General features: G+C 49.0%; 1 protein-coding gene across 1 annotated transcript in view; it reads left to right on the top strand.

The window, feature by feature from the left end:
• Positions 1-21,136, top strand: part of Clic6 (chloride intracellular channel 6) — a 42,116-nt gene extending 20,980 nt beyond the window's left edge. Inside the window, exons 2-6 of the mRNA XM_057764612.1 lie at positions 8,147-8,256; positions 8,987-9,112; positions 9,992-10,098; positions 10,815-10,996; positions 19,780-21,136. Of these exons, the coding sequence (XP_057620595.1) occupies positions 8,147-8,256; positions 8,987-9,112; positions 9,992-10,098; positions 10,815-10,996; positions 19,780-19,941 (687 nt within the window). The 3' untranslated portion in view covers positions 19,942-21,136. The remainder of the gene's footprint in view (positions 1-8,146; positions 8,257-8,986; positions 9,113-9,991; positions 10,099-10,814; positions 10,997-19,779) is intronic.
• The last annotated feature ends 4,497 nt before the right edge of the window (positions 21,137-25,633 follow it).

The following is a 25,633-nucleotide window of genomic DNA, read 5'->3' as shown; positions in this document are numbered from 1 at the left end:
AGGTTCATCTTTCTGTATCTTAACTTTCTCGCCTGTAAATGGGGATAGTAAAAGTACCTCTATCCACCAAAGTCCTTGTGTGGTTAGGGTCACTACAAGGATCGATTGTAAGCCTGGCGGTGGTGGCGCACGCCTTTAATCCCAGTACTGGGGAGGCAGAAGCAGGCGAATCTCTGTGAGTTCAAGGCCAGCCTGGTCTACAAGAGCTAGTTCCGGGACAGGCTTCAAAGCCACAGAGAAACCCTGTCTTGAAAAAAACCAAAAAAAAAAAAAAAAAAAAAAAAAAGAATCGATTGTAGTGGTAAAGGAATAAATGCTGCGTATGTGTAAGTCACTCTTATGGTCATGGTCATTGTCAGCATGGTCCCTTTGCTATTTCACAGTGTGACTGTTTAGTTCTAATCCCATCTGTAAAAGAAGGGGTGGGTGTGGGCTTCTCAGGGCCACGGGTCTGTTGTTTTGAGGAGATGATCTTGCTATGCATCTCTGGAATGGAGGTGAGAGCTGTAGCCTAAGCTAAGCTGTGAGGCTGATACAGGTGATTTGAGCCTGGGCTTCCTCAGAGGAGACACCCACCAGGGCTCCCTGTTTCTCACCTCTTGCCAACCGTGTAGGGGACTCCTGCAAGCTTTTCCTGCTCAGTCTGGACACAGATTCTGGTTTTAATTCAGGGAGCCCCTGAAGGATCAGCGAGAAATGGAGGCCTTTGTTGAGAGAGACTCTGGGTTTTGAGAGCAAGTAGGGCCTCATTCCAAGCCTGCTTGTGCCATGTCTTTTGACCAGGCGTTTCTGTACTGCTCTGAGGTGGGCTGTGCTGGAGGTGTTGGCTGTCTGATGCCTTGCCTCCTCTGTCCAGCTCAACAGAGGACAGGCCCAGAGCAGGGTGGGGATGCCTGGAGAGCTGACTGTGGGTTAGCTCTATGCATGCCTGGGCTGTTTTCTGGGCTGTTTGTCAAGGTCCTGCCTCCTTCCTGTGTCCTCCGTGGGAACTGATGGGTCCTCGCTGGGTCTGGGCCACCTCCTCAGCATTGTCGGCTGTGGAATCTGGTGTGTCCTTCCGTGTGGATGTTCTTGGGGGCCTGTGAGGCCGGCTTCTGGCTGACCTAGGAGGACTTTAGTAACACCTTCCCCTCCTCAAAAAGGAGCACCTGTCCAGGTGGTAGGGCAAAGAGCTGTCCCGACTTGCCTGGAACTTACAGGGGTGAGAGACTAGTGATAAACTCAGGGTGCTCCTGGGCAAACCCGGTGAGCTGACCCCTGCTTGGGTTGCCCTGGTACTAACCCAAGTCAGGACATGGACAAACCTTTGCTGAGCATGGTGTCACATCTCCCCTCAGGCTCGTAGGCCCGGCCATGGTCCAGGTGTGCACGGCTCTGCACGTGTCCTCACTGGACCCTGTATTAGAAGGTCAGGGTGGCTCTCTGACTCGAGTACCAGCCTGGAGCCCCACCTCTCTGCTTCCTGACTGAGGATTTACTTTTTTTTTTTTCTACTGAGGACATTTGAATTTTCCTTTAGAGCAGGTCTGGGGTGGGTGACTTGTTGAGAGAGAGAGAAAAATCCGTTTCCCTAAGGAGGACGTGGGCTGGCATGAAAATCACGCTAATTGAGGCTTGTTACAAAGTACCCTAAATTCCATAATTGTCTGTTCTGGGCCCAGGTTTGGGAGAGCAGCGATGCTGCTGCTGATAATGAAAATAATAGCTCCCTTTACTGGGCCTGCGAGATGCTTAATATATCAGTGATTTTATCCCTGCCTCCCGTCTGTATGTGTGTGTGTGTGCGCGCGTGTGTGCGCACACACACACACACACACGAGGTGAGCACATGTGAACGCGTGTACGCACACGTGTGGAAGCCAGAGCTACCTCAGTGGAACCGCAGGTGCTGCCCACCTTGTTTGTTCAGGATCTCTCATTGGTCTGGAAGTTTCCAAGCAGGCGGTCTGGCCTGCCAGGGAGTCCCAGAGACCTTTTTGTCTGCACTTCGCAGCCCTGGGATTACAAGCATGCGCCATCATGCCTTGCTTTTAGAATATGTGGGGTCTAGAGGATCAAACTCTGGTCTCTCTGCTTCCAAAGCAAACCCTTTACATCCTGACCTGTGAGCCCAGATCAAATCTTTGTTTTTAAGAGGCCGAAATGAGGCTCTAGGAGAACAAACGGGCTGATTGACTGCGGCTGCGCAGTTGTTCAGCAGTCGGGCTAACGTCTTTTACTCCCCCTGCTCCATTACCTCTTCCTGTTCCTTTTGATCATGTTTCAGAGAAACTTGGCATTGTGTAGACATGGAAATGTCAGGCTAGGGAGACAGATGGCTCAGCGGGTAAATGCTTGCTCTGCAACCACGAGGGCCTGAGTTCGGATCCCAGCACCCATGTGGGTGCACTGGGCCAATAAAGTCACTGCAGCTAGTTTTGTCCAGTCACTATTGAGGGCTCTTCTTTGCTGGCAACTGCTACACGTGTGAGGACGACCGGCACAGGGACAGGAGGGTCCCTGGCTCCAGGTGCTCATCGAGGCTTAGAGAGCCCTCAGCTCTCCCTGAAAGGCCCAGTGGGACAGTCCCCATGTGTCCCGAAGGGTCCCCACCCAGGATGGAACCATCTGTTTGCTTTTAATGTTCTGCGGAGTAGAGACACAGTGGGGTTCAGATAGGATTCGTGCTCGTGTGCTCCGTCTCTTTTGACCTCATGAGTGATGCTGTCCCCCGTGTTCTGATGTAGTCAGAAGGCCCTGAGCAGGGGTGATGCTGTCCTCCATGTTCTGTTGTAGAAAGAAGGCCCTGATCTGGGGTGATGCTGTCCCCCATGTTCTGATGTAATCAGAAGGCCCTCGGCAGGGGTGATGCTGTCCCCCATGTAGTAAGAATGCCCTCAGCAGGAGCATGCTATCCCCTGTGATTTGATGTAGGAAGAGGCCCTCAGCTGGGTTTGGGTTCTCAACACTGGACTGCTTAGCCTCCAGGTCTATGAGAAATGAACTTTTTTTTGACATTATTCATTACCCAACTTTTGGGATTCCATGACAGCAGCAGAAACCCAACAATGGCAGCCAGTTCTAGCTGGTTTTCTCCCACAGTACCCTCTGAGATGGCTCTATCTCCCAAATCAAGCTTACCTCTTATTGTACCTGTTCTGAGCACCACTGTTTAGCCTAAAGTCCCCCTTGTACACTGGGTACAGCAGCCATTGCTTCCTACTGTCGCTCTTCAGAACCCTGCAGAGGGGCCATAATTCCTCTCTGATCCCCCACCTCACTCCGAGCCCCTCCCTAACCCATGTAAGCACCAGGAGACTTCATGCACCCTGTGTGCATGTGTCTCCTCTCTCCTCATGCTGCATCCGGGCGTCAGAAAAAGAACAACGGAGACATCACCTCAATGTTTCCTCATCTCTCCTCAATACCCCAAATTGTTTTTCACTGTGTTTCGTAGGAGTAGAAAAAAGTACTTATCTTAAAGGACTTGCTTGACATTTAGGCTCACGTAGAAATGTCTAGAAACGAGGTAGAACCAAATAGTTGAGAACGTAAACTGAGGGTATATGATCTTCTGCGTGTGAAGCAGGGAGAGGGTGCTGTGCTGGGGAGCCACCAAGATTGCTTGAGGGCTGTCGCCTGTGAGGCCAGCATCGGGAAGTCCACCAGGGCCTCTGAATGCAGTAGTGCGGTCACCATGGTGGAAAGTGGCAGTGCAGCTTCCAGGGCAGCGGTTCTCAGCCTGTGGGGTTTGCATATCAGATATCCTGCATAATGCATATTGCATTATGATTCATAGCAATAGCAAAATCACAGTTATGAAGTAGCAACGAAACAATTTATGGTTGGCGTCAGCACAACATGAGGAGCTGTGGTTCAGGGTCACAGCCTTAGGAAGGCTGAGATCCTCTCCTCTAGGGCGTCAGAGGTCGTTAGCTTAAAAGAGAAAAGCTTAGCGGTAGCAAGCAATTCTTTTCACAAATTCTGGGTGAGGAGAGAGTGACGGATTAGTGAGGTAGGTTCTGATGTTTGGAGGTTCTGGGACAGAGAGGATCTGTTTCTGCTGCATTGCTGGCTAGCACTGGCCCATACCTTGGGTTCCCCTGAGTAAGCACAGGCCAGGGACCAGCAGTTATTGCATCCCCAAGGCCAGAACAGACACCATTCACAAAGGCAGCTTCTGAGAACAGGTCAGAGGTGTGCCTGCCTGATCTGCTCCGAGACCTGCCATCTAAGATGCCCCAAAAGTGCCCCCCCCCAAAAGGCAAACATGAGGCTGCTCTGGCTTTTCACAGTGTCTGAGTCTTTGCTGAAAACGAAAAAAAAAAAAAAACACTCCAATTTCTCAAGCTGCTTAATTTGATTTAATCAGAAATGTGGACCTACAAAAAACGTCCCCTGCAGGCTGAGAACCCTGCTGAGAAATCTCAGCCCAGAGTGCAATTAGCCAGAGAGAATTACCAACATTGGGAAATAAAACTCTGTGTGATAGAGCCTCCCAATTATGGGACAGTGTCAGTTATTCACTCGAATATATATGTATTTATCCCATCATCTTGTCGGGTTAATGATACAAGCGAGGCGATCCACTCCCATTATTGCCCAATAATGGACCACGGAGATGGCGCATCTTTGCCTTCATTTTTGCTGGCACCTCCTAGCGCCGAAGCGCATTAAAGTAATAAAATTAAGCAAGGCGTCCCTGTCCCTCCCACCATGTTCCCGTAACCCCCTCATTTGCAGCAGACTGAGCTAGAAAGAAAGTTTTAGAGCAATTTAAGATGAGGCAATGCTGGGTATGTAAATGCTGTTTTATTGGCAGTTGGGCAGCTAGCTAAGATGCCTGGCAGCCTTCGGTTTATGGGCTCTTCTGGGTTGGGATAACTCAGTGTCAAGGCCACAGGGAGGGAGCATGGGGAGTTAAACACGTCTTCTTTTGCACCATGAGCTTTGTGGCTGCCAGGACCACTCGCTTGCCTTCAGATTGGGTGTTTCAGCCCCTGCAAATCTGAGACGGAGCCTGCTAAGCATGAGGGGGTTTAAAAGTTTTTTGTTGTTTTGTTTTGTATGTGCGTGTGTGTACATGCATGTGTAAGTATGCACATGTGTGAACACTCATGGAAACGAAAATTTATTGTTGGTGTCCGTTTTGGTTGCTGTTCACCTTGGTTTTTCCAAGCAGGAGCCCTCGTTGTCCCTGGAGCTTGCAATGAGCCCCAGGTGTATCTTTCTGTCTCTATCGTCTTGGAGCGTGGGCCACTCTGGCTTCCTTTTACATGGGTTCTGGGGATTAAACTCATGCATGCATAGCAAGCATTTAGCAACTGAACTATCTCTATGATCATTAACCCCAAAGTTCTTATGGAGTTGAATGACAAAAGCAGTTATTATACTCTTAGAAATGTCCTGTTCCTGGACCCCTATTCCCACCAGAGGCAGCAGCGGCTGGGGTTGAGGAAATGGCGAGGACCGTTCCGAGGGAAAACACAAGTGTGTGTTGGGAGCACCAGAAAAACTGCAGGGCAGGCTGCCTGTGTAACCCAGTTCTCCAGGTGTTGCCGTGGGAGACGGTGAGGGGCAACGAGGCTTCACAGATGGGACACATTGTCATGTGAACTTCAGACACACTACAGAACAAGGTTCCAGGACTCAGCCAGGCTTTGCCCCATTCACAGTGAGCTGATACCAGGCCCGAGGGGCAAGAGATGAGGGAGAACCATCACCCCACTCCATGGAACCTCCAGATGTTATTGTGCTCAGTGGAGCTATTATAAAAATAGGAGGATTAAAAGTGGGCCAGCAAGTCAGGGCTGGTCAGACTGCACATCCCTGTGCTTGCTCTCCTCTCCCTCATCCTCTGCTGGTCTAACTGTGCCCAAACCTGCAGCAGGTAAGAGAGTGGAGGGCAGTCTTCCAGGCACCAGGGCTAGAGAGTATCTGCAGCTCGTCTGTGGGCTTCAGAACCGAGTGGGAGAGCAGGGTGACAGGTGGTGGGGTCCCTGCAGGTGTGTCCTTAGAGGGGAGGGGTCCCTGCAGGTGTGTCCTTAGGGGGTGGGGTCCCTGCAGGTGTGTCCTCAGGGGGGTGGGGTCTCTGCAGGTGTGTCCTCAGGGGGTGTGGTCCCTGCAGGTATGTCCTCAGGGGGTGGGGGTCCCTGCAGGTGTGTCCTTAGGGGGGTGGGGTCCCTGCAGGTGTGTCCTTAGGGGGGTGGGGTCTCTACAGGTGTGTCCTCAGGGGGCTGAGGTAGTGCAGTCTTCCAGGGTCACATGACAGGGGATTGTAAAGAACGCTGGAGGGCTGTGTCACTACTGTCACCCTTGTCAGCCACTGGGCCATCAAAAAGATGTCACGGATTCTACCGGGGGAGTTTCCAGATCCTTGCCTTCTAGGCAGAAAACCAATTTCAGCGCAGGAAGGGAGGCCTGGGCTGGGGGGCAGGTAGAGAACCCAGACATGGAGCGTAGAGGACTCAGATGCAGCAGTCCGAGGCAGCTTGAGTGGCTGGAACTTTCAGAAGCTGAACTGCTATCGTTTCTCTTCCAGTAGGAATATCCATTCATGGGTGTTAGCTTACTATTTATTTTTTTCAAGACAGGGTTTCTCTGTGTAGTCCTGGCTGTACTGGAACTCTCTTTGTAGACCAGGCTGGCCTCGAACTCAGCTCCGCCTGTCTCTGTCTCCCGAGTGCTGGGATTAAAGGTGTGTGCCACCATGCCACCACGCCCAGTTTGTCTGCTCCCTGTTTTACCATTAATAGCCCCTCCAGGTGACTTGCCTCAGAGTACTCTTTGTCTTTTCTTGTTTTTTAATATTTATTTATTTATTATGTATACAATATTCTGTCTGCAGGCCAGAAGAGGGCACCAGACCTCATTACAGATGGTTGTGAGCCACCATGTGGTTGCTGGGAATTGAACTCAGGACCTTTGGAAGAGCAGGCAATGCTCTTAACCGCTGAGCCATCTCTCCAGCCCCGCCTTTTCTTGTTTTTTTTTGAGCCATATTTTCTTTCTTTTCTTCACCGTACAAACAAGCAACAGACTTTCTGCCCATGCCTTTCCTGTACACGGCAGTCCTTCCTTCTCAGTTTTGTTAGGACACTATAGTTGGCAGTAATAGACCTCACCCATGGAATGTGGTCATGTTCTTGTCGTTAAAGAGTAAGTGCATGATCATGAATTCTAGCAAGGCACATTAGTCTATCTTCTGTTGCTATACCCAAATACCTGAGCTTAGAGACAGTGCATAAAGATTTACCTCGTAGTGCCAGAGACTCACAAGTGTGATGTTGGCTTCTGCCCAGCTTTGGTGAGAGTCTGACAGTGGGCAGCATCTCAGGGCAGGGGTACAGAAGTGATTGCATAGTAAGACAGGAAGTCAAGGATGGGTGCAGTGGTGCATGCCTATAATCCTAGCCCTGGGGAGGCGGAGGTTGCAGGAGCAAGAATTCAAGGTCATCTTCAGCTGTGGATGAATTTGAGACCAGCCTGAGTGACTTGAGGATCTGTCTCAAAACAAGCAAATAAGAAACAGTCAAACACAAGAAGCTGGTATGGTCTGGCATCAATCTCTTTTTGTCTTTTTAAATAACATCTTACTCTCATGAGAATCACTCCTAGAGACCAGTCTGAATACATTCCCAGAGCAAAGTCCTCCACCATGACTTTGTTACCATCTACTGGTCCCAGATTTTTTTGGACAAATTTTTAAAATAAGATTTATTTATTTTTATTTTTGTGTACCTGTCTGCATGTATATGGACTATGTACATGCAGTGCCCATGGGAGCCAGTAGAGGGAGTCTGATCACCTGGAACTGGAGTTACAGGTGGTTGTGAGCTGCCATGTGGGTGCTGGGAACTGAACCCAGGTCCTTTGTAAGAGTAGCCAGTGCTCTTAACCACTGAGCCATTGCTCTAGTCCCAATACCCATTTTGTTTTCAATTAGTGTGTGTGTATGTGTTTGTATGTATCCGTGTGTGTGCACATCCTCCTGTACCACATCCATTTCTAACCTCTCATAGATCCTGAGTTAAATGGCCTCAGAAGGCTATGTATAGTAACATGACCATTGATGAAAATCCGTAATAACTTGTGTCCTCTGTGACTGCTGACACCTTTCATTGTGAGGTTTGGTCAAATAAAGATCTCTTTTTTTTTCTACTCTCAGGCTGGCTATGATGGCGAGAGCATTGGAAACTGCCCGTTTTCTCAGCGTCTCTTCATGATCCTCTGGCTGAAGGGTGTGATATTCAATGTGACAACAGTGGACTTGAAAAGGTGAGATGGGCTTCTGTGCCATTGAGATAGTTGTCCTATTTCCCAGTGTGCAGCAACATGCCCTTTCATGCATACAAACACACACACACATACATGCACTCATGAATGTACACACACACATACACACGCACACTCATGCACATGTATGCACACACATGCATGCATATACACACATGCGCATACACACACATACACTCATGCACATGTATGCTGCTAGGAACCATTGTCACATAATGGCAGGTTTATCCTTAGTCATAAGTCTGGAATGAAGACTGAGTGCTAGCCAAGTGCTAGCTAGGGTTTGCTTAGAACTCAGGGGCTGCAGGAAGGAGTAGGGGTTGGGGACCAGGGAGAGCTTGCTTTCCCTGTTGCCCAGCTGTGTGACTCCCAGGAGCCTGCCTAAGCACTGTTCCTGGTTGACAGAACTGGAGAGTTAACTTTCTCACCTCTGCAGCCAGAAAGGGGGTCCAGAGGGGTGAGTCTACCCATCATTTGTTAATTCCTTCTAGGCTCTGATTTCCAGGAAGCCACCTTATTAATTCAGGGACCACTTTGAAATTCTCAACAGTTGTGTCTCTTTTTTATTGTTTTTATTGAACTATACATTTTCCCCCACTCCTCTTCTTTCCTCTGGGCTGTGTCTCTTAAATGGTGAGGGCATGACTAAGCCTTGGCCATGACTCCGAATGCCCAAGACCATCCATGTAGACTGCTCTTCCCTCCTACCTAGGAAGCCTGCAGACCTTCAGAACCTGGCTCCCGGGACGAACCCTCCTTTCATGACTTTTGATGGTGAAGTCAAGACCGACGTGAATAAGATTGAGGAGTTCTTAGAGGAGAAGTTAGTTCCCCCAAGGTAGGCCTCCTAGAACTGATACTCAAACTTTGTTGGTGCTTTTCTCCGTGGTCAGGCACAGTACGCCAGAGGGAGCAGCCAGATTAGCTACCTTGAGTTGAGATGGACTCTGCTTCTTGTCTGGTTTCATTCCTGTTGCTGTGAAGGAAACATCCTGGCAGAAAACAACTTAGGGGAGGAAAAGGCCTATTTTCTCAGAGCTCCAAGTTGCCGTCCATGTTTGCAGGGTAGGATGTAAGCCAGCCACATCGCTTTCACAACCAAGAGCAGAGAGAAATGCATGCTTGTACCTGATACTTGCTACTATTATCCCTGCCCTACATAGCTCAGGTCCTCCTACCTAGGGAATGCTGCCTCCCACAGTGGACTGGATCTTCTTGTATCAATTAACATCCAAGTCAAACCCACAGGCCAATCTGATCTAGACGGTTCCTCAGCTGAGGCTGTTCTCGCAGGTGATTCTAGATTGCGGCAAGCTGACACTTAGAACCAGCCATCACAGCTTCCCTTTTTGTGTCCCTGGCTTGGCAGCCGTCAGGGAGGAGGCGTTATTGCTGTGTGGGATAACTGTACCTTGTGTCTGCTACACAAGACTGTGGACCCTTCAGAAACCTTCCGGTCAAACACCTTTCCTAGAACAGGGAGGGGATTAGGTCAGGAACAGCTGGTTGACTCCTGTGTCCTAGAATTTGTCTTGCCAGAGCTTGATACAACATAGTTCTCCCAAATCATGTTTTTTTACTCAACTTTGAGATTCATTGTTTACTAAACCAGTCCAGAGGAGCTTGTCACTTTAATATCTGCCCAGAGAAAGTTGTTTTACTCCACTGCATTCTCCTAACCAGCCTTTGTCTGTCTGTGACCCTCTAACTCTTCAAGGTACCCTAAGCTGGGAACCCAACATCCTGAATCCAACTCAGCAGGGAATGATGTTTTTGCCAAATTCTCAGCATTTATTAAAAACACCAAGAAGGATGCAAACGAGAGTAAGTATTCCGGTCTGGGTTCTGTCTCCACACGGTCTTTCACAGGGCTGCTGGGAGACCCTAGGCATCTGACTCATTTAACAGAGAGTACAGATGGAAGTCTGGAAACAAGGAAATGCCCCCACCTTTAACTCTGCATGTAACTTTGGAGAGACTGTTTCTAATGGTTGGGAATCCAAAATATATCACTATTAGGGGGAGACATTTCAATGTCTGACTGTTCCCACCTGCAGTGTGGCAACTGTGCCTCTGTCACTCACCACCCCGACATAGGCGCCTCATAAAGATTTAGAGGAGTAGCCGAGTTTGCTTCGAGGGATGGCTCAGCAGTTAAGAGCACACACTGTTCTTGTGCAACACTGGAGCTTAGCTCCTAGCCCCTATACTAGGTGGCTCACAATGACCTGTAACCCCAGATCCAGGGCGCTGGAAACCCTCTTCTAGCCTCTGAGAGCATCCATACACATGGTACAAACAGAGATACAAATAAATACAAAAATGAAATTAAAATATCTTTTTTAAAAAAACACAGACGAGTCCTAGAAGCAGCACAGGTGTGGAGATGGAACAGGGAGACCGAGTTCTGTTGCGTCTGTGTCCTTCTGGTCTTCTTGCTGCTCAGAAAGTGCACCCAGCTCTCTCCTAAGGCAGACAAAACACATGCAGCCGCTTGCATGGCCCATCCGTCTCAGGCATCTCCTGCCTTTGGGTTTCAGTTTATGAAAAGAACCTGCTACGGGCCCTACAGAAGCTGGACAACTACTTAAACAGCCCACTGCCAGATGAAATAGATGCAGACAGCACAGAGGATGTCACCGTTTCCCGACGGAAGTTTCTGGATGGGGACGAGCTCACGCTGGCTGACTGTAACCTCCTACCCAAGCTCCACATCATAAAGGTTTGTCTCTCCTCCTGAACCTGGGCTGAGTGCATGAAGGGTGCTTTGTGGGCCTTTGTTCTGACTTGCTGGGGCCAGGCACCAAAACAGGCCTGGAACACAGACATGAACGGAAAACGAGCCGTTTCGGTTCAAGGCGGCTGAGCTGCAGTGCTTAGACACACAGAGCCATGAACTCCAGGTGTTCTCATGGCAGACCTATGAAGGTGCCCCTGACCCATGTCCTCGCTGATGTTCTAGGCATAAGGAAGAGGAAACAGCTCAAGGACACTCAGGGCCTCCTTGTCTTTTACCATATGAAGTTTGGGGATGATGTGTTGTTGACAACTGCAGGGATAAGCCTTGTTCTGGGGGTGTCCTGCCAGTTATTATTAGCCTTCCTCTGCTAAGAGCAGCCAATAGCTGCTTGACTTGGCCTCTTCTGTAGCGGGAACCCTGTCTTCTTAGGCAGGTAGAAAAGTCAGTGGTCATACACAACCAGAATTGTTTGAGGCTGTTTTTTTAATTTTTAATTTTTTAATTTTTTTTCATTTCAGTTCTGGTTGGTCACCTGACCTAGTAAATCAGAACTTGTAGTGGCAACCGTGGGGATTCCCAGACTTCTGAGTTGCTTCTCTCTTGTTCCCTCTCTGTCACGTTCGGGTGTCAGTGGCTATCACCATGGCCCTTACTGCTAGGTGTGTGAGCCTCAGGTGTCCAAAGAAGACGCCTGTGCCTTGCACTGGGAGATCTTGATTATTACGAAATTCTCGCTAGGTCCAGAGCCAGAGCAGGAGGGCAGAGGTGGGCACAGGGGACACAGGGAATACAAGTCAACCATGTTCCAAGTTCGTGTGTGATTGGCTGCAGAAATTGCCTGTCCGGTTCCAAGAGTCCACGGTGGCTGCCTGTCAGTCGTGGCCACGCCACGTCATAACCTCGCCTTTCTCTTCCTGAGCACCATCTCTCTGCACTCTCTTCCAGCCTTGGCTTTTCCTCCTCTCTTCCATGTTGGGCTTCAGGGAGGTCTACTTGAGATGGACATTAGCAATCCTTTAAGTGAATGTCTTCGTTAATAGCCTCGTTAAGGTCCCACCATCCAAAGTCTAACAAAAGCTTCTCAACTCTCCAAAACCTAAACCTGGAAGTCATTTTCCAATGAGATATGCCACTGTGTTTTGGTTTTTTTATGTCATTCATTTGCTGGGAATGATATAGCATCACAGGTAAGTGCAGGGTGAAGAAGGGATTATCGTTGCTCTGACAAAATGCTTGAGAAAATTGATGTGAAAGCAGAGAGGTTTCTTTAGGCCTGTGATCTCAGGGGGATAGTTGTGACCAGCTGGCTTTCTTGATGTCAGGCCCCTAGTGAACGATATGGTGCAGGGAAGCAGCTCACTCTGTGGAGGCCAGAGAGCACAAGAGGGAGGACCAGAGGGCACAAGAGGGAGGACCTGGAGAGCACAAGAGGGGGGACCTGGAGAGCAGAAGAGGGAGGACCAGAGGGTGCAAGAGGGAGGATAAGAGAGCACAAGAGGGAGGATCAGAGGGTATAAGAGGGAGGACCAGAGGGCACAAAAGGGAGGCTCAGAGGACACAAGTGGGAGGACCAGAGGGTATAAGAGGGAGGATCAGAGGGTATAAGAGGGAGGACCAGTGGTCACAAGAGAGAGGACCCCAGGTCACAAGGGGGAAGACCAGAGGGCACAAGAGGGAGGACCAGAGGGCGCAAGAGGGAGCACCAGAGGGCGTAAGAGGGAGGATCAGAGGGCACAAGAGGGAGGATCAGAGGTCACAAGAGGGAGAATCAGAGGTCACAATAGGGAGGACCTGGAGAGCACAAGAGGGAGGACCAGAGAGCACAAAAGGGAGGATCAGAGAGCACAAGAGAAAGGATCAGAGAGCACAAGATGGGGGAACCAGAGAGCATAGGAGGGAGGACCAGAGGGCACAAGAGGGAGGATCAGAGGGCACAAGAGGGAGGACCAGAGGGCACAAGAGGGAGGACTAGAGGGCACAAGAGGGAGGACCAGAGGGCACAAGAAGGAGCACCAGAGGGCACAAGAGGGAAGACCAGAGGATGCAAGAGGGAGCACCAGAGGGCGCAAAAAGGAGGACCAGAGAGCGCAAGAGGGAGGACCAAAGGACACAAGAGGGAGGACCTGGAGAGCACAAGAGGGAGCACCAGAGAGCACAAGAGGGAGGATCAGAGAGCACAAGAGAAAGGATCAGAGGGCATAAGAGGGAGGATCAGAGGGCACAAGTGGGAGGGCCAGAGAGCACAAGATGGGGGACCAGAGAGCATAAGAGGGAGGACCAGAGGGCACAAGAGGGAGGACCAGAGGGCACAAGAGGGAGGACCAGAGATCCTAAGATGGGGGACCCGGAGAGCACAAGATCAGTGACCTAGACTCCACTTCCTATTATCTAATCCGCTATAATTAACAAATTGGTGATGCTATCACCACCAGTTGGGGACCAAGCCTTCATTATAAAAATGTTGACTACAGTAAAGAACATGAGAAATATTAGAGCCACATAGCACTAATCGCAATGTGATTTATTCATATAAAAAAGAGGGGGGGTGGAGAGATGGAGATGCCTTGGTTAGAAGCACTTGCTGCTCTTGCCGAGGACCAGAGTTTGGTTCCCAGCACTCATATATAGACAGCCACAGCCACCTGTAACTCCAGCTCCAGGGCATCCAGCACCTTCTTCTGGCCTCTTCAGCACTTGGACACACACGTATGTAAACTATGGAAGGGTGAGCTGCAGGGTTGGGAGTGGGGGTGGGGGCCTAGGGCAGTCATGGTGCAACACAAGACGGAGGAACAAAGCCTTCAAAGCCATTTAGCACTTACGATGCTCGGCTATTTAATGACCTTCCAGGACAGAGTACTTCTGAAGGAAATGAGAGTCAGACCAAGGGAATTATGGTAAAACGCGAAAGTGGAGAGATTTATAATTTATTTCCCTTCCTGAAACCCACTGAAAATGATATTAAAAATAGACTTCTGGTTCATCTTTCACAAGACTACAGAAGAATGACAGGCCAACCACAAATGAAAAGAAAGTTTAGAGACAGGGCTCTTATATATGCATTTTTTTCCTTTACACCTCAAGAAAATTGTCCTTGATCTTCAAATTGGAGTTTATCATTGTTTTTTTTCTTTGATACAGAGTTTCTCTGTGTTGCCCTGGCTGTCCTGTAGACCAGGCTGGCCTTAAATTCACAGAGATCTACCTGCCTCTGCCTCCTGAGTGCTGGGATTAATGGTGTGCGCCACCAACACCCAGCCAGAGTTCTTTAGAAGTAAATACTCTGGTCCTGAAACATCAGAGATCTTTGCCTACAGGGTGGACATACACTGGCAGTGAGGGAAAGAGTATAGAGAATGCTTTTGGGTTAAGTCTCTAAAGAGACCTCCCTGGAGAATTCCACAGAGATGGTGTCTTTTCAGCCTGTGCCCAGCCCCTCCCCGACTGGGGCATCCTGGAGGGACATGGGACAGAAGGAGAGAAAGGACTGACATGTTTTGTGGCTGCTGAACAGAAAAGAAAAGAGCGCCCTTATTCTAACGTGAACTTTAACTCTGATGCTAACCCCCACCTTCAGCCCTAACTCTAGCTGTAACATGTCCCTGAGGCAGGATAAGGCCAGCATTTCCCAAGCGTGAATACTGAACTTGCTTCCACTCTTTTATTCTCCCACATACTCTCTAAGCAAATGGTAACTCCAGTATGTCTGCCTCAGAAAATCATGACTAGAAACAAGACAGACTCTGCACAGGGTCACTGTAGAGCTAGATATGATGGAAGTGGAGGAAAGGATGGGGCTGGGCCTGAAAAAAAATCACCTCAAATCAAATGGACAGGTCCCAGATGTTTATGTTTAGAATGGGAGAAGATGGAGAAAAGGAAGGAGAGAGAGAAAGAGGGAGAAAAAGAAGAGGAGAGGGAGAGGAGAGGAAAAAAGAGGAGAGGAGAGGGAGGGGGAAGGGAGGGAGGGAGAGGAGAAGGGACAGGGTCTCACCGTGTGGTTCGGTCTCCTCAGCCTGAGAGACAGGGTCTCACCGTGTGGTTCGGTCTCCTCAGCCTGAGAGACAGGGTCTCACTGTGTAGTTCGATCTCCTCAGCCTGAGAGACAGGGTCTCACTGTGTAGTTCGATCTCCTCAGCCTGAGAGACAGGGTCTCACCGTGTGGTTCGGTCTCCTCAACCCTAACGTTGCTTTTGAGGTCACGCCATGTTTAGGAAAGATATTCCCAGAACCGTCAGCCAGAGACACGTTTGGCATTTGACTAGCTTCTGTAGGAAAAAAGCCACCATTGAGACCTGCACCATCCCTGTCCCTTTTCCAGTGCTGCGGCAAAGCATTTGCCACAGGGACATGCAGAAAAGCCTGCTGCCTCACAGCGTTTGAAGTTCAAGAGCATGGGTCAGCGCTGGTGGGCACCTGATGGCTTCCCAGTGTAAGTGTGTGTGGGAGATGGCCACAGCTGAGACAGGAAGTGATCATGCCTGAGACAGGAAGTGACCATATGGTGAGTCAGGAAGTGACCATATGTGAGAGAGGAAGTGACCATATGGTGAGAGAGGAACTGAGCATATGTGAGACAGGAAGTGACCATATACTGAGACAGGAAGTGACCATATGTGAGAGAGGAAGTGACCATATGGTGAGACAGGAAGTGACCATATGGTGAGAGAGGAACTGAGCATATGTGAGACAGGAAGTGACCATATGGTGAGACAGGAAGCATCCAGACTTGCTCATGTAGAGTAGATTTCCCCACAGAATTAACCAGAGTCCTTTGAGAACCACTTCAGTCTTTCCTGAAGGCATTTCCCCAATGGTGTCCTCTAAAGTCCTGCTTCTTGAAGGTTCCATCACATATTGTCCCACTGAGACCCAAGTTCCAACATGTGACCCTTTAAGGATTGCACTCAAAGCACAGCAGGCAGCCAGACAATCACACTCGATAATAGCAGTGACGACACAGACAAACAGTAGAAGCATCTACAGCAGGGAAGAGATTCACAATGGCCTCAAGTGTCTTCCTGACATCAAAAGTTAGAAAACTGGCATTGCCTTTAGAGAGGAAAGGGAGGCTGTCTGGTGGATTATGAAAGAGTTTTATATCCCAGTTATTATCCACCCAGACACCGGCCTCAGCAAAATAAGCACTCCTGAGCAGTGAGATTGCTCTATGATGAAACACTCAAATGGTCATGAGAATAGGAATCTGAGACAGATAAGGTGTGTGTTGGAGAAGGCTCTTAAGGAAGAGGGAAGCTGTCTTGCCCCAACTTAGAGCACGGATATTCTCAGAGGACACTGGGTGGCCTGCGGACGATCATAGAAGAGTGAGACAGAGAGACTCGGGCTTGGAGAGACCTAACCACACAGACCCAACACACAAGGCTTTGCCTTTGCCTCCTTGATTTCCCTGTTCTTATTTGTTTGGTGAACACAGGCCTCAAAGGGAGAGAGAGAGAGAGAGAGAGAGAGAGAGAGAGAGAGAGAGAGAGAGAGAGAGGTAATCATATTTTAATTAAAAATAAAATAAATTTATAAAAAGAGTCGGAAGCTGGAAATTCAATAGGAGGGGACAAGTTCTTCCCATGAGTCTCTTCACTTGTAGTTGCAGCCCTTTCAGTGGGGAACCCAAGCTGAGCTAGCACAGAGACCAAACAGCAGCTTCAGGGGCAGAGCAAAGTCAGGATGTGGGAAACCTGGATGTTGTCCCAGGCACAGGTGGAGGAGGGGGTAAAGGAGAAGAGCTGGAAAGAAGTGGAGAGGAAAACGCCCCTCCTTTGTTAACACCAGGAGCCAAATTTGATAGATACTGTTAGGGGACCCAGACAGAATTACCCACGGCCTTGGAGCTGCCAAAAGGGAAGACGTGTGTGAACGAGCACACACACACAGGAAGCAGAGTATCGCAGGGCATGTGGGCGGGAGGTGGCTCAGTTGGTACAAAGCTTGCAGTTCAAATGCGAGGACCTGAGTTTGATCCCCTAAAACACACGTAAAACAAGACAATGCCAGGCATTGGTGTCTGCTTATAATCCCAGCGTGGGAAAGTAGAGGCAAGAGGATCATGGGGTCACTGGCTAGACAGTTAGTCACATCTTCAAGTTCCAGGCTCAACAAGAGATCTTGTCTCAAAAATGAGGTAGAGGAAGGGGGATTGGGATGATGGCTCAGCAGTTAGACACTTGTGCTCCTGGCAGAGGCCTTGAGTGTGATTCCCGCACTTGGAAACCACCTGTGACTCCAGCAGCAGGGGCTGGAATACCCTCTTCTGGCATCCAGAGGCATCTGCACATACGTGTGCACACATACATAAGAAATATGTCTTTAATACAATGAGGTGGGGCAGGAGGGATGGATCAGATGACGGGCGCACTGGCTGATCTTCTAGAGGGCCCGAGTTCAGCACCCACATCAAGCAGCTCACAGCTGCCTGCAACTCTAGGTCCATGGGATCCAACACTCTCTTATGGCTGTCACAGGCATCTGGACTCACATGCACAGCCTCCACATAGATACATACATGCATACATACACACATACATATATACATACATATAATTTCAAAAAGTAAATCTAAAATAAATTTAAAATGTAGTTAAATTTTAAAACTTGCATGCTGTCATACGTAGGTCCACAGTCACATGGAGATGTACACACAGAAAGAGAAATGATAAAAGCAATAGTCCATGTGTGAGAGGCAGGCATTTAGCAAATATTCTCGATATTATAATATTAAAATATCCAGGCCTGATGGTGCTGGCCTGTCCTACCAGCTGCCTCACCCTGCTGGGAGCAGATGGCCAGCTCAACCCTGTTGGGTTACAGAGTGATGCTGAGGCATGCCTGGATGAGTTAATAAGACCCCGTCTCCAAACAAAGAGAGCCGGGCTCAGTGGCAGAGCACTTGCTTAGCTTGCTTGAGACTCTTGGGTAAGAATTTTCAGCAAGGTCAGAAGCAAAGCAAGTGTCAACCACAGACATGAGCATCCTTGCCGTGAGCATCCTTAAGTCTGCATGCAGGTGTAGAATGCCAGGCCATGCCAGAGGCATTCTAGAGGTTCCTTGGTCCTAATTTGCTGCCACACTGCACCAATGGCTGCTGGCTTCACAGTCTGATAAGTGAATACTAAGATCTGAATTGTGTTGAGTGAGGTTCATCCCAGCATCCCAGGGACAGTGGAGAGGAAGGTGATGCAGCAGAAATGGCCGTTGTAGCTCTGGATCTCTGTGGCAAATGGAACTGTGTTTCTCCCTCCCCAAGCACGTATGTCCCAGTCCTAATCACTACTACCCCAGGATGGGGCTCATGTGACATGTGGGTCTTCGCAGTTACAATGAGTTAAGTTGAAGGTACAATAGAGAAGTCTGGACTTGACTCCAATATGACCTGATGCTGTCCTTGCTAACTGGGATTTAAGACAGGACATCCAAACACCGTAAGATGACATGCAAAGACTTAGCTGTCCTTCCACAGACAAGAGCTGCAAAGGAACTAAATGGACCCAAGACAGATTCTCACTCGGAACATTCAGTGAAAGCATAACCACGATGACATCTTGACTTTAGATTCCTGGCTTCTGGGACTGTGATGGAACGGCTTACTGTTCTCAGGTTCTCAGGTGCAGGACACTATTGAAGTCACACATCCCTCCTTCATCGCTGGACACTGTCCTCAACATTGCCCCCATCTGGCCCTCTCCTGACCAGGAAAGCATCTCACACTGCTGATTTCTTAGAACATTCACCCACTGATTATTCTTTTTGCTTTCACCGTCTCCATGGTGATGAGGTCAAGCTATTGTGTTCATGCATAAGTCCTTTGCGCCTGGTAGGCTCATGGTCGAGCAATCTGCTTAGGGCAGAGTGACAGCCTTCTGCAGAAATACCGTACACAGATGTTAGGGATTGCTGGAGGCGACAGCAAGTAGCTAGGAGGAACCACGGTTGATTCAAAGATTCTGATGTGGTCCAAGATGAAGATCTGTTGTGCACCTTCAGGTACCACGTGACACAGTAGCGGATACCCTACCATGGCCTTGCCGCAGGCACAGCCAGAAAGCCACTGGCCTGTGGCCCACATGCGTGGTGGATCCCAAGGGTCATTTCTGTTATCTTGGTGGGCAGGACTTCAGGATCTTAGATTAGTTATTATTATTATTATTATTATTATTATTATTATTATTATTATCATCATCATCATCATCATCATCATCATTATCATTATTTTACTTTGACAAAAAGGCTGGCAAAAGAAGCTTAAAGGAGGAAGGTTTATTTTGGTTTATAGTCTGATGGGAGTGATGCCGTCCCGGCAGGGAGGTGATGCCATCACAGCAGGGAGGGAATGGAGGTGGGAAGGGTGAGGCTGCTGGTCACACTGCATCCACAGTTAGGGCACAGAGTGTGGTGGGTGCTGGCACTCAGCTCCCTATGCCTTATAATTCAACCCAGGCCCCCTGCCATGGAATCTTGTCTTTTACAGTTTGGATGGATCTTTCTACCTCAATTGACTCAATCTAGAAAGTCCCTCACAGACATGATCAGAGGTTTGTCTCCTGAGTCTAGATTCCGTCATAGAGTCCTGTACCTCTGTCACCTTGCCTGTTTCCAGGGGTCCTGGCAATGTTTAAGTGCCACCACGGGCAGCCTAAATGCTCATAGAATGCCATCAGGATCCAGGCTATGCACCTTCAAGGGATGAATTGTCTGACCTGACCTAGGGAGTTGCCTTTCCCCTTTCCTCATTATTTCCTCTTGATTTTCAGATTGTGGCCAAGAAATACAGAGATTTTGAGTTTCCTTCCGAAATGACTGGCATTTGGAGGTACTTAAACAACGCCTACGCCCGGGATGAGTTCACTAACACGTGTCCAGCTGACCAGGAGATTGAGCACGCGTATTCAGATGCAGCCAGAAGGATGAAATGATTTGGGTTGCTTCCTGTCTTTTTCTCAGATGAGTGAGCGAGGCTTCCTGGAGAACCTTCTCTGCATCTTCCCAGAAACAGCTTTTGCAAAATGCCACTTCAGGATGCCCGGCCTTGCCATTTGTCTGCTCATTCCTCCATCTCAGCTATGCTAATTTATGCCTTTGAGACTCAGTTCTCTTGTAATCCAAGTTTAGGGCGATCTGTTTTGTGCTCTGTTTCAAAGCACAGTGGCAATGACTTCCACCTCCTCTATTTTAAAGAAATTAGTCTTTCCTTCATAGTTTTGATAATCACATAGATAGTTTGGTTTTCTCTTCTTACATATTTGCTTAAAATGAGAGGGTGTTTTATATTTATAATACTTTAGAACTGTGTTAAAGGATATGAAGAAAGTAAAAAATCACCTAAAACTTATGCTATCTAACTTCTGATAACAAATTGGTGAATATTTCTAGAATTTTCAGTCTTTCATGTATGCCTGTGTGTGTGCACGCACACACACATACATGCACATCACATAATTTCATTCATTCATGGTGCTCATCCATGACTACTTTCTGTCTCATTCTGAAGCCAAGTAAGAAAACTAAATTCCAGAATAAAATCCAGACAGTCCAACTCTTGAGCAATTTTGGAAAACGGTCCTTTAACGAGGAGCGGAGGAGTGTTTGGTCCATTGTGGCATTCCCTCCACCATCCCTGTGGCCACCTTACCTCATAGCGAGGCCTGCGGGCAGGCTGCTTGGCTCCAGCCCAGGCAGGGATGCAAGGTCACTTAGATACTCTGCAAGACTTCTCAGGTTTGCCCCTCCACGGTCACGGGTCCTACAGGAAGCGTCTCTTGTAGCCTTGGCTGAGAAGTACGGTGGGCACTGGAATCCGCATACATAGTCTGCTCAGTGGACTATTTGTTTGAATGCTTTAAAGCAATAAGATCCAGGACTGGGCAGAGAATGTCTTGTAAGGACACAAAGTCCAATATGGAAGCTGCTTCATTTCCCTGTTTCTTAGAAGCTCTGGCTTCAGTCCAGCAGTCGGTTTCTTTGTCACAGGAAGGAGTCGTGTCTAGCCCTTGTCACCACGGCCCACCTTATTTTCATGCCTCTTTAGGAGTCAGTTTCTAGATCCTGCTTTTACAAAGTTGCGTTCATACTTGGTTAATGGGTAGAAGTTAGGGTGTTAGTCCTTTTAATTTTGTTCTGTTAGATATTAGAATGATCACCAACTGTGTGCCTTACTAATTAAACATTTTAATCAACATTATTGTTTTTCTTTATTGTTTTTTACACGTCCTTTTCACGTGTGTGTGTGGGTGATGTGCCTACATGTGTGTCTTTGTGTTTGCATGTGTGTGGGTGCCCATGCACGCGCAGTGAATGCATGGGAGGCCTGAAGATAATGTCAAGAATCTTCCCACCTTATGCTTTTGAGGCAGGGTCTCTCAGTCTAACCCAAAGCTCTGTATAGTCTGTCTTACTAGGCAGCTTGCTTTAGGGATCCATCTCCACCTCTGAGGATGGAATTACAAGGTGTGCCACCATGTCTACCTGACATCGACCTGGACTCTAGGGAGCTGAACCCCAGTGCAGCAAGCGCTTTAACTGCTGTGCCATTTCTAAGTTCCAGTAAAAACTTTCAAGTGAACCTGCCCCCCTTTTCTCTCTGTCTCCCCTCCACCCCCCAACTTTCCTATTTGTATTTAAAGGATAAAATGAAAGCTATCAGTGTCCTTCATAAAGGTGAGATCAAATCTGAAACAGAGGTTGCTGGTGTTTGGGTGACAGATAATCCATGTGTGAGCTGTGAGCCACAGACATGGCACCTCAAGGAGGCCTGAGTGGATATATGTGACCTCTTCGTCCAGGTGACTGAAACAGACGTCTGTAGGGCATTCCATTTATACGGGTTGCTATAGGAAGTGACTCCTTGGGGCAGTCATCCCCAGTCCTGGTCTTTGGTGCAGCCTTACTACCACCCTGCTCTGCCTTGAACTCCACCCTCAGTCCTATCCCAGCCCCGCCTCCAGCTCCACCCCAGCTCCGTCCTCAGCCCCGCCTCCAGCTCCACCCTCAGTCCTATCCCAGCCCCACCTCCAGCTCCTCCCCAGCTCCATCCTCAGCCCCATCTCCAGCTCCACCCCAGGCCCACCCAAGTCCCCCCCCCTCCCAGCCCCACTCCTTACTCCCCGAGTCCCACTCTCAGTCCTACCCCATACCTTCCCATTTCACCCCCAGTCCCAACCCAGTTCCACCTCCACCTCCAGTCCCACCCCAGCCCTACCCTAGCCCCACCTCGGCCCTACCCTAGCCCCATCCCAGCTCTACCCTAGCCCCACCTCAGCCCTACCCTAGCCCCATCCCAGCTCTACCTCAGCCCTACCCCAGCCCCACCCAGCCTTACCCCAGCCCCACCCCAGCCCCACCCCACCCCTACCTCAGCCCCACCCCAGCCCCCAGCCCCACCCTCAGTGGTGAAATTACGGAGAGACTGATTGTCTATAGCTTTTGGGATGATACAGCTCCATTCTCACTTTTAGTTGTTGAGAGCTGAGGATTAGAAAACAATTTTAATATTTTTATTAAAGCCAACTTCCCTCTGACTACAGACCCTCAACAACACTTTGGGAAAAAGCCCCACATGGTTACCCTTTCTAGATCCTTCCAGCCAATGGAGATGGGAGAGCGGTCAGCTGGCAAGGCCTCTGCTCCATACATGTAGACCACTGCACACATGTGCACTCACACACACGTGAAGATGGAGATGGGAGAGCGGCCAGTCGGCAAGGCCTCCGCTCCATACACGTAGACCACTGCACACATGTGCACTCACACACACATGTATATTGCATGTTCACCATCCCATCACAAACACATGCACGTGTGTACTTAACACCCTCACACATACCCATGCACATACATGTGCACAGCCTCCCCCAACTCCAGGTCCTCACTTCCAGTGGTTCAGAGTTATTCTTAGAATAACTGCCTTAAAAATACTAGGGTACCCCAGCCCTCCTTCACTTTTACAGTAAACGGGATAAAAAATGCTTCATTCTAAGGATGTGTACTCCACGATTCTATAAATGAACAAATTAAGTGATAAACTCACAGAATGACAGGAGTTCAGCTTTTCCTCTGAAGTCAGTTGCCTTTCTGATTCATCTCTTACCATGGTCTGGGTGTCGTCTTTTTATTGTGCTGGATGGATAGTTGTGATCCCTGGCTACCAGGACAGGCTTATCTAGGACTTGCAGGTCCAGTCTGTCTTCCTTTGTCCTCTGTGTCCTTAGGAGGCCAGCAGTGCTGCTGTAGCCTGGCTTGGGCAATGTCACTGTGGTCACTGCCAAGGGTTCAGCTTGAGTTTTGACAACTGATGTTCTGAATGAGGCTGTAGAGTCAGGGAGAGTCCAAAGCCGTCATTATCTGGCCGAAGCTATTACAGGTGAGTTGGTCATGGTCCAAGGACATTATATTCAGAAGCGGTGAGCTGCACACGTGGACGGCATGAGGAGCCTTCTGTTCAGAGAGTAAGGCTCGGGTCAGAGCACTAATTGGGTCTTATCTCACCACTGTTCATTTCATTGATAACCACCATCCCCTGTCCTAGATCACCTTTGGTTTCCGGCTCTTCGGTGGATTTAACTACCCTCTGGGAAAGAAACCGTTTTCTCTCTGACGGTGCTTTCTGCTCTCACCTCATCCTCAACCCTCCCTACAGTGGCTTCCCATAATACTCTTGGTGATGGGACAAGGACAGTGGCACCAAGGGCTGGCCTAGGATTGCCCACAGTCCTTCAGATCAGCTGGCTCTGTTACCCTGACAGAGTGTCTTTCCAAGTGGTTGCTGCTTGTGAATCTGGGTTAGACGTCTTTCTGGAACTTTGAGTTTCTCTGTACCAACACCTACCAAGGCCCTTCCAATCTTCTGATGCCTACAGGCTTCAGAGTAATCTTGTGATAATCCCAGCACCCAGAAGTGAGTTAGTCCATTCTGAGAAGCAGCCTTGGTTTGAGAGCAGGAAATGTCTTCCAATGACGTTAGGGTTTTCACTCGCTTATTTGATTTCCCCATTCAGGGATTAAGCACTAAGAAGCTGAGCGTGTTTCCAGTCCCTTTCCCAAGAAGGGCTTTTGAGGCCATACTGAGAAAACAAAAAAACAAACAACAGCCAAATCTTGAGCAGACGCAAGGCCCTAAATCTGAGCTGGGTGTAGTGGCTTACCTGGAGCCCCAGCTCTAGGGAAGCCAAGGCAGGATGATTCCTTGGGGTTTGAATCTAGCCTGGCCTGCAGACTCAGGCTTTGCCCCCCCCCCAAAAAAAGAAAGTTCTCTATAATTTACAACATATCTGGCTGTATGCCAATTAATCTTTTAAAATTTACTATTCTGATTGTCTATTGCTATTAAACGTGAGTTGTTAGAATGGGTTGAGCATGAATTCTCAGGTTTACAAAAAAATTGAGTCCTTCATCACATAGGTGGGAAGCATTTAGACTCTGAATTCTTGGCTCCTGACAGCACAGGGACGTTGTTTGAGATGGTGGCCCCTGAGCCTCAGCTAGCCCCTTTGGTCTCTGGGCTGACTGCCTATGGAGAGTTGGCCTAAGGCTTTGTCGAGAGGCTCCACAGGAGACCGACAGCTTGATTGGGAAGCCGTCATGTTCAGCTTTAGACACACTATTTTCAGTTGTCTGATGTTTGTAAGAAAAGGTGATCAAGAATAGTCTCCCTAAAGCTGGAGTCCTAGATCTACGCAAGCCAGTTTTTCCTTCTCACCAGTAGGTGGCACTTCCTCCCACCCCAAAGCCTCCTCCACCCTCCACTAGGCTGGACTTGAAGTACTGACTGACCATTCCAGCCTGATGTGGACATAGGTTTGAGACTTCGTCCAAACACAGTCCAGGCCTCCGGGTGTCTTCCTAGGGGAATAACCTGTCAAAAGGTGGCCTTGCCGTGTCAGAGAACAAAGTGTGGATTCACCCTGTTGGTCCCAAGAAGCCCACCCCCAAGTATCGGGTTGTTTTCTCTGGTGGACTGAAGAATGGCTGTGGGAGGGGGCATCTTGCTCAGTCCCGTGATTTTCTGTCTTGTCACAGCAGTGTCAGGGACAAGAAGCCTGTGGTGATGCCTCTAACACCAACACAAGAGGGCCGGAGTCTGATGAAATCAAACATAAAGACGGCTGATTGTCTGGCAGGAGATTCAGGGGCATTTTCATCAATCTTAGGAACACAGAGACCCAGCTCGGGACTCATGGGCATCCCACTGGCAGAAGGGGCCTCATCACCCCACATGTGATGGATGTCTCTCATGGTCCAAGGGATGTCCCAAGAGTGTTTGCCTCCTTAGCCCACCCTACCCCACTCTCTTTCCCCTCATAGGCAGAGGTGGATGAGGCAATGTCTCACATGTAGCTGGGAGCCGGGCTCATCATCAGCCATTGGCTAGGTGCCCCCTGAGGTTATCTCTTGTTCAACTCTGATGTCTGAGTCCTGGATTATAGCATCATATGGTGTAGTGGTGAAGAGCATTGCTGGGGGAGCTGCAGGAGATGCAGGGGGCTGTGGTTAGCTCTGAGTACATGCATACTCGTGCACACACAGACACACACACACATGCAGGCACGCATCCTTACGTAGTGTGTTATAAAGTGTTCTCTCAAAATTTGCAGTGATTTAGAGCAGCAGAAT

Source organism: Chionomys nivalis, chromosome 3 (assembly GCF_950005125.1).
Source record: "Chionomys nivalis chromosome 3, mChiNiv1.1, whole genome shotgun sequence".
Lineage (NCBI taxonomy): Eukaryota > Metazoa > Chordata > Mammalia > Rodentia > Cricetidae > Chionomys > Chionomys nivalis.
The sequence above is the reverse complement of the archived record's forward strand: the minus strand, read 5'-3'. Positions and strand labels throughout refer to the sequence as shown.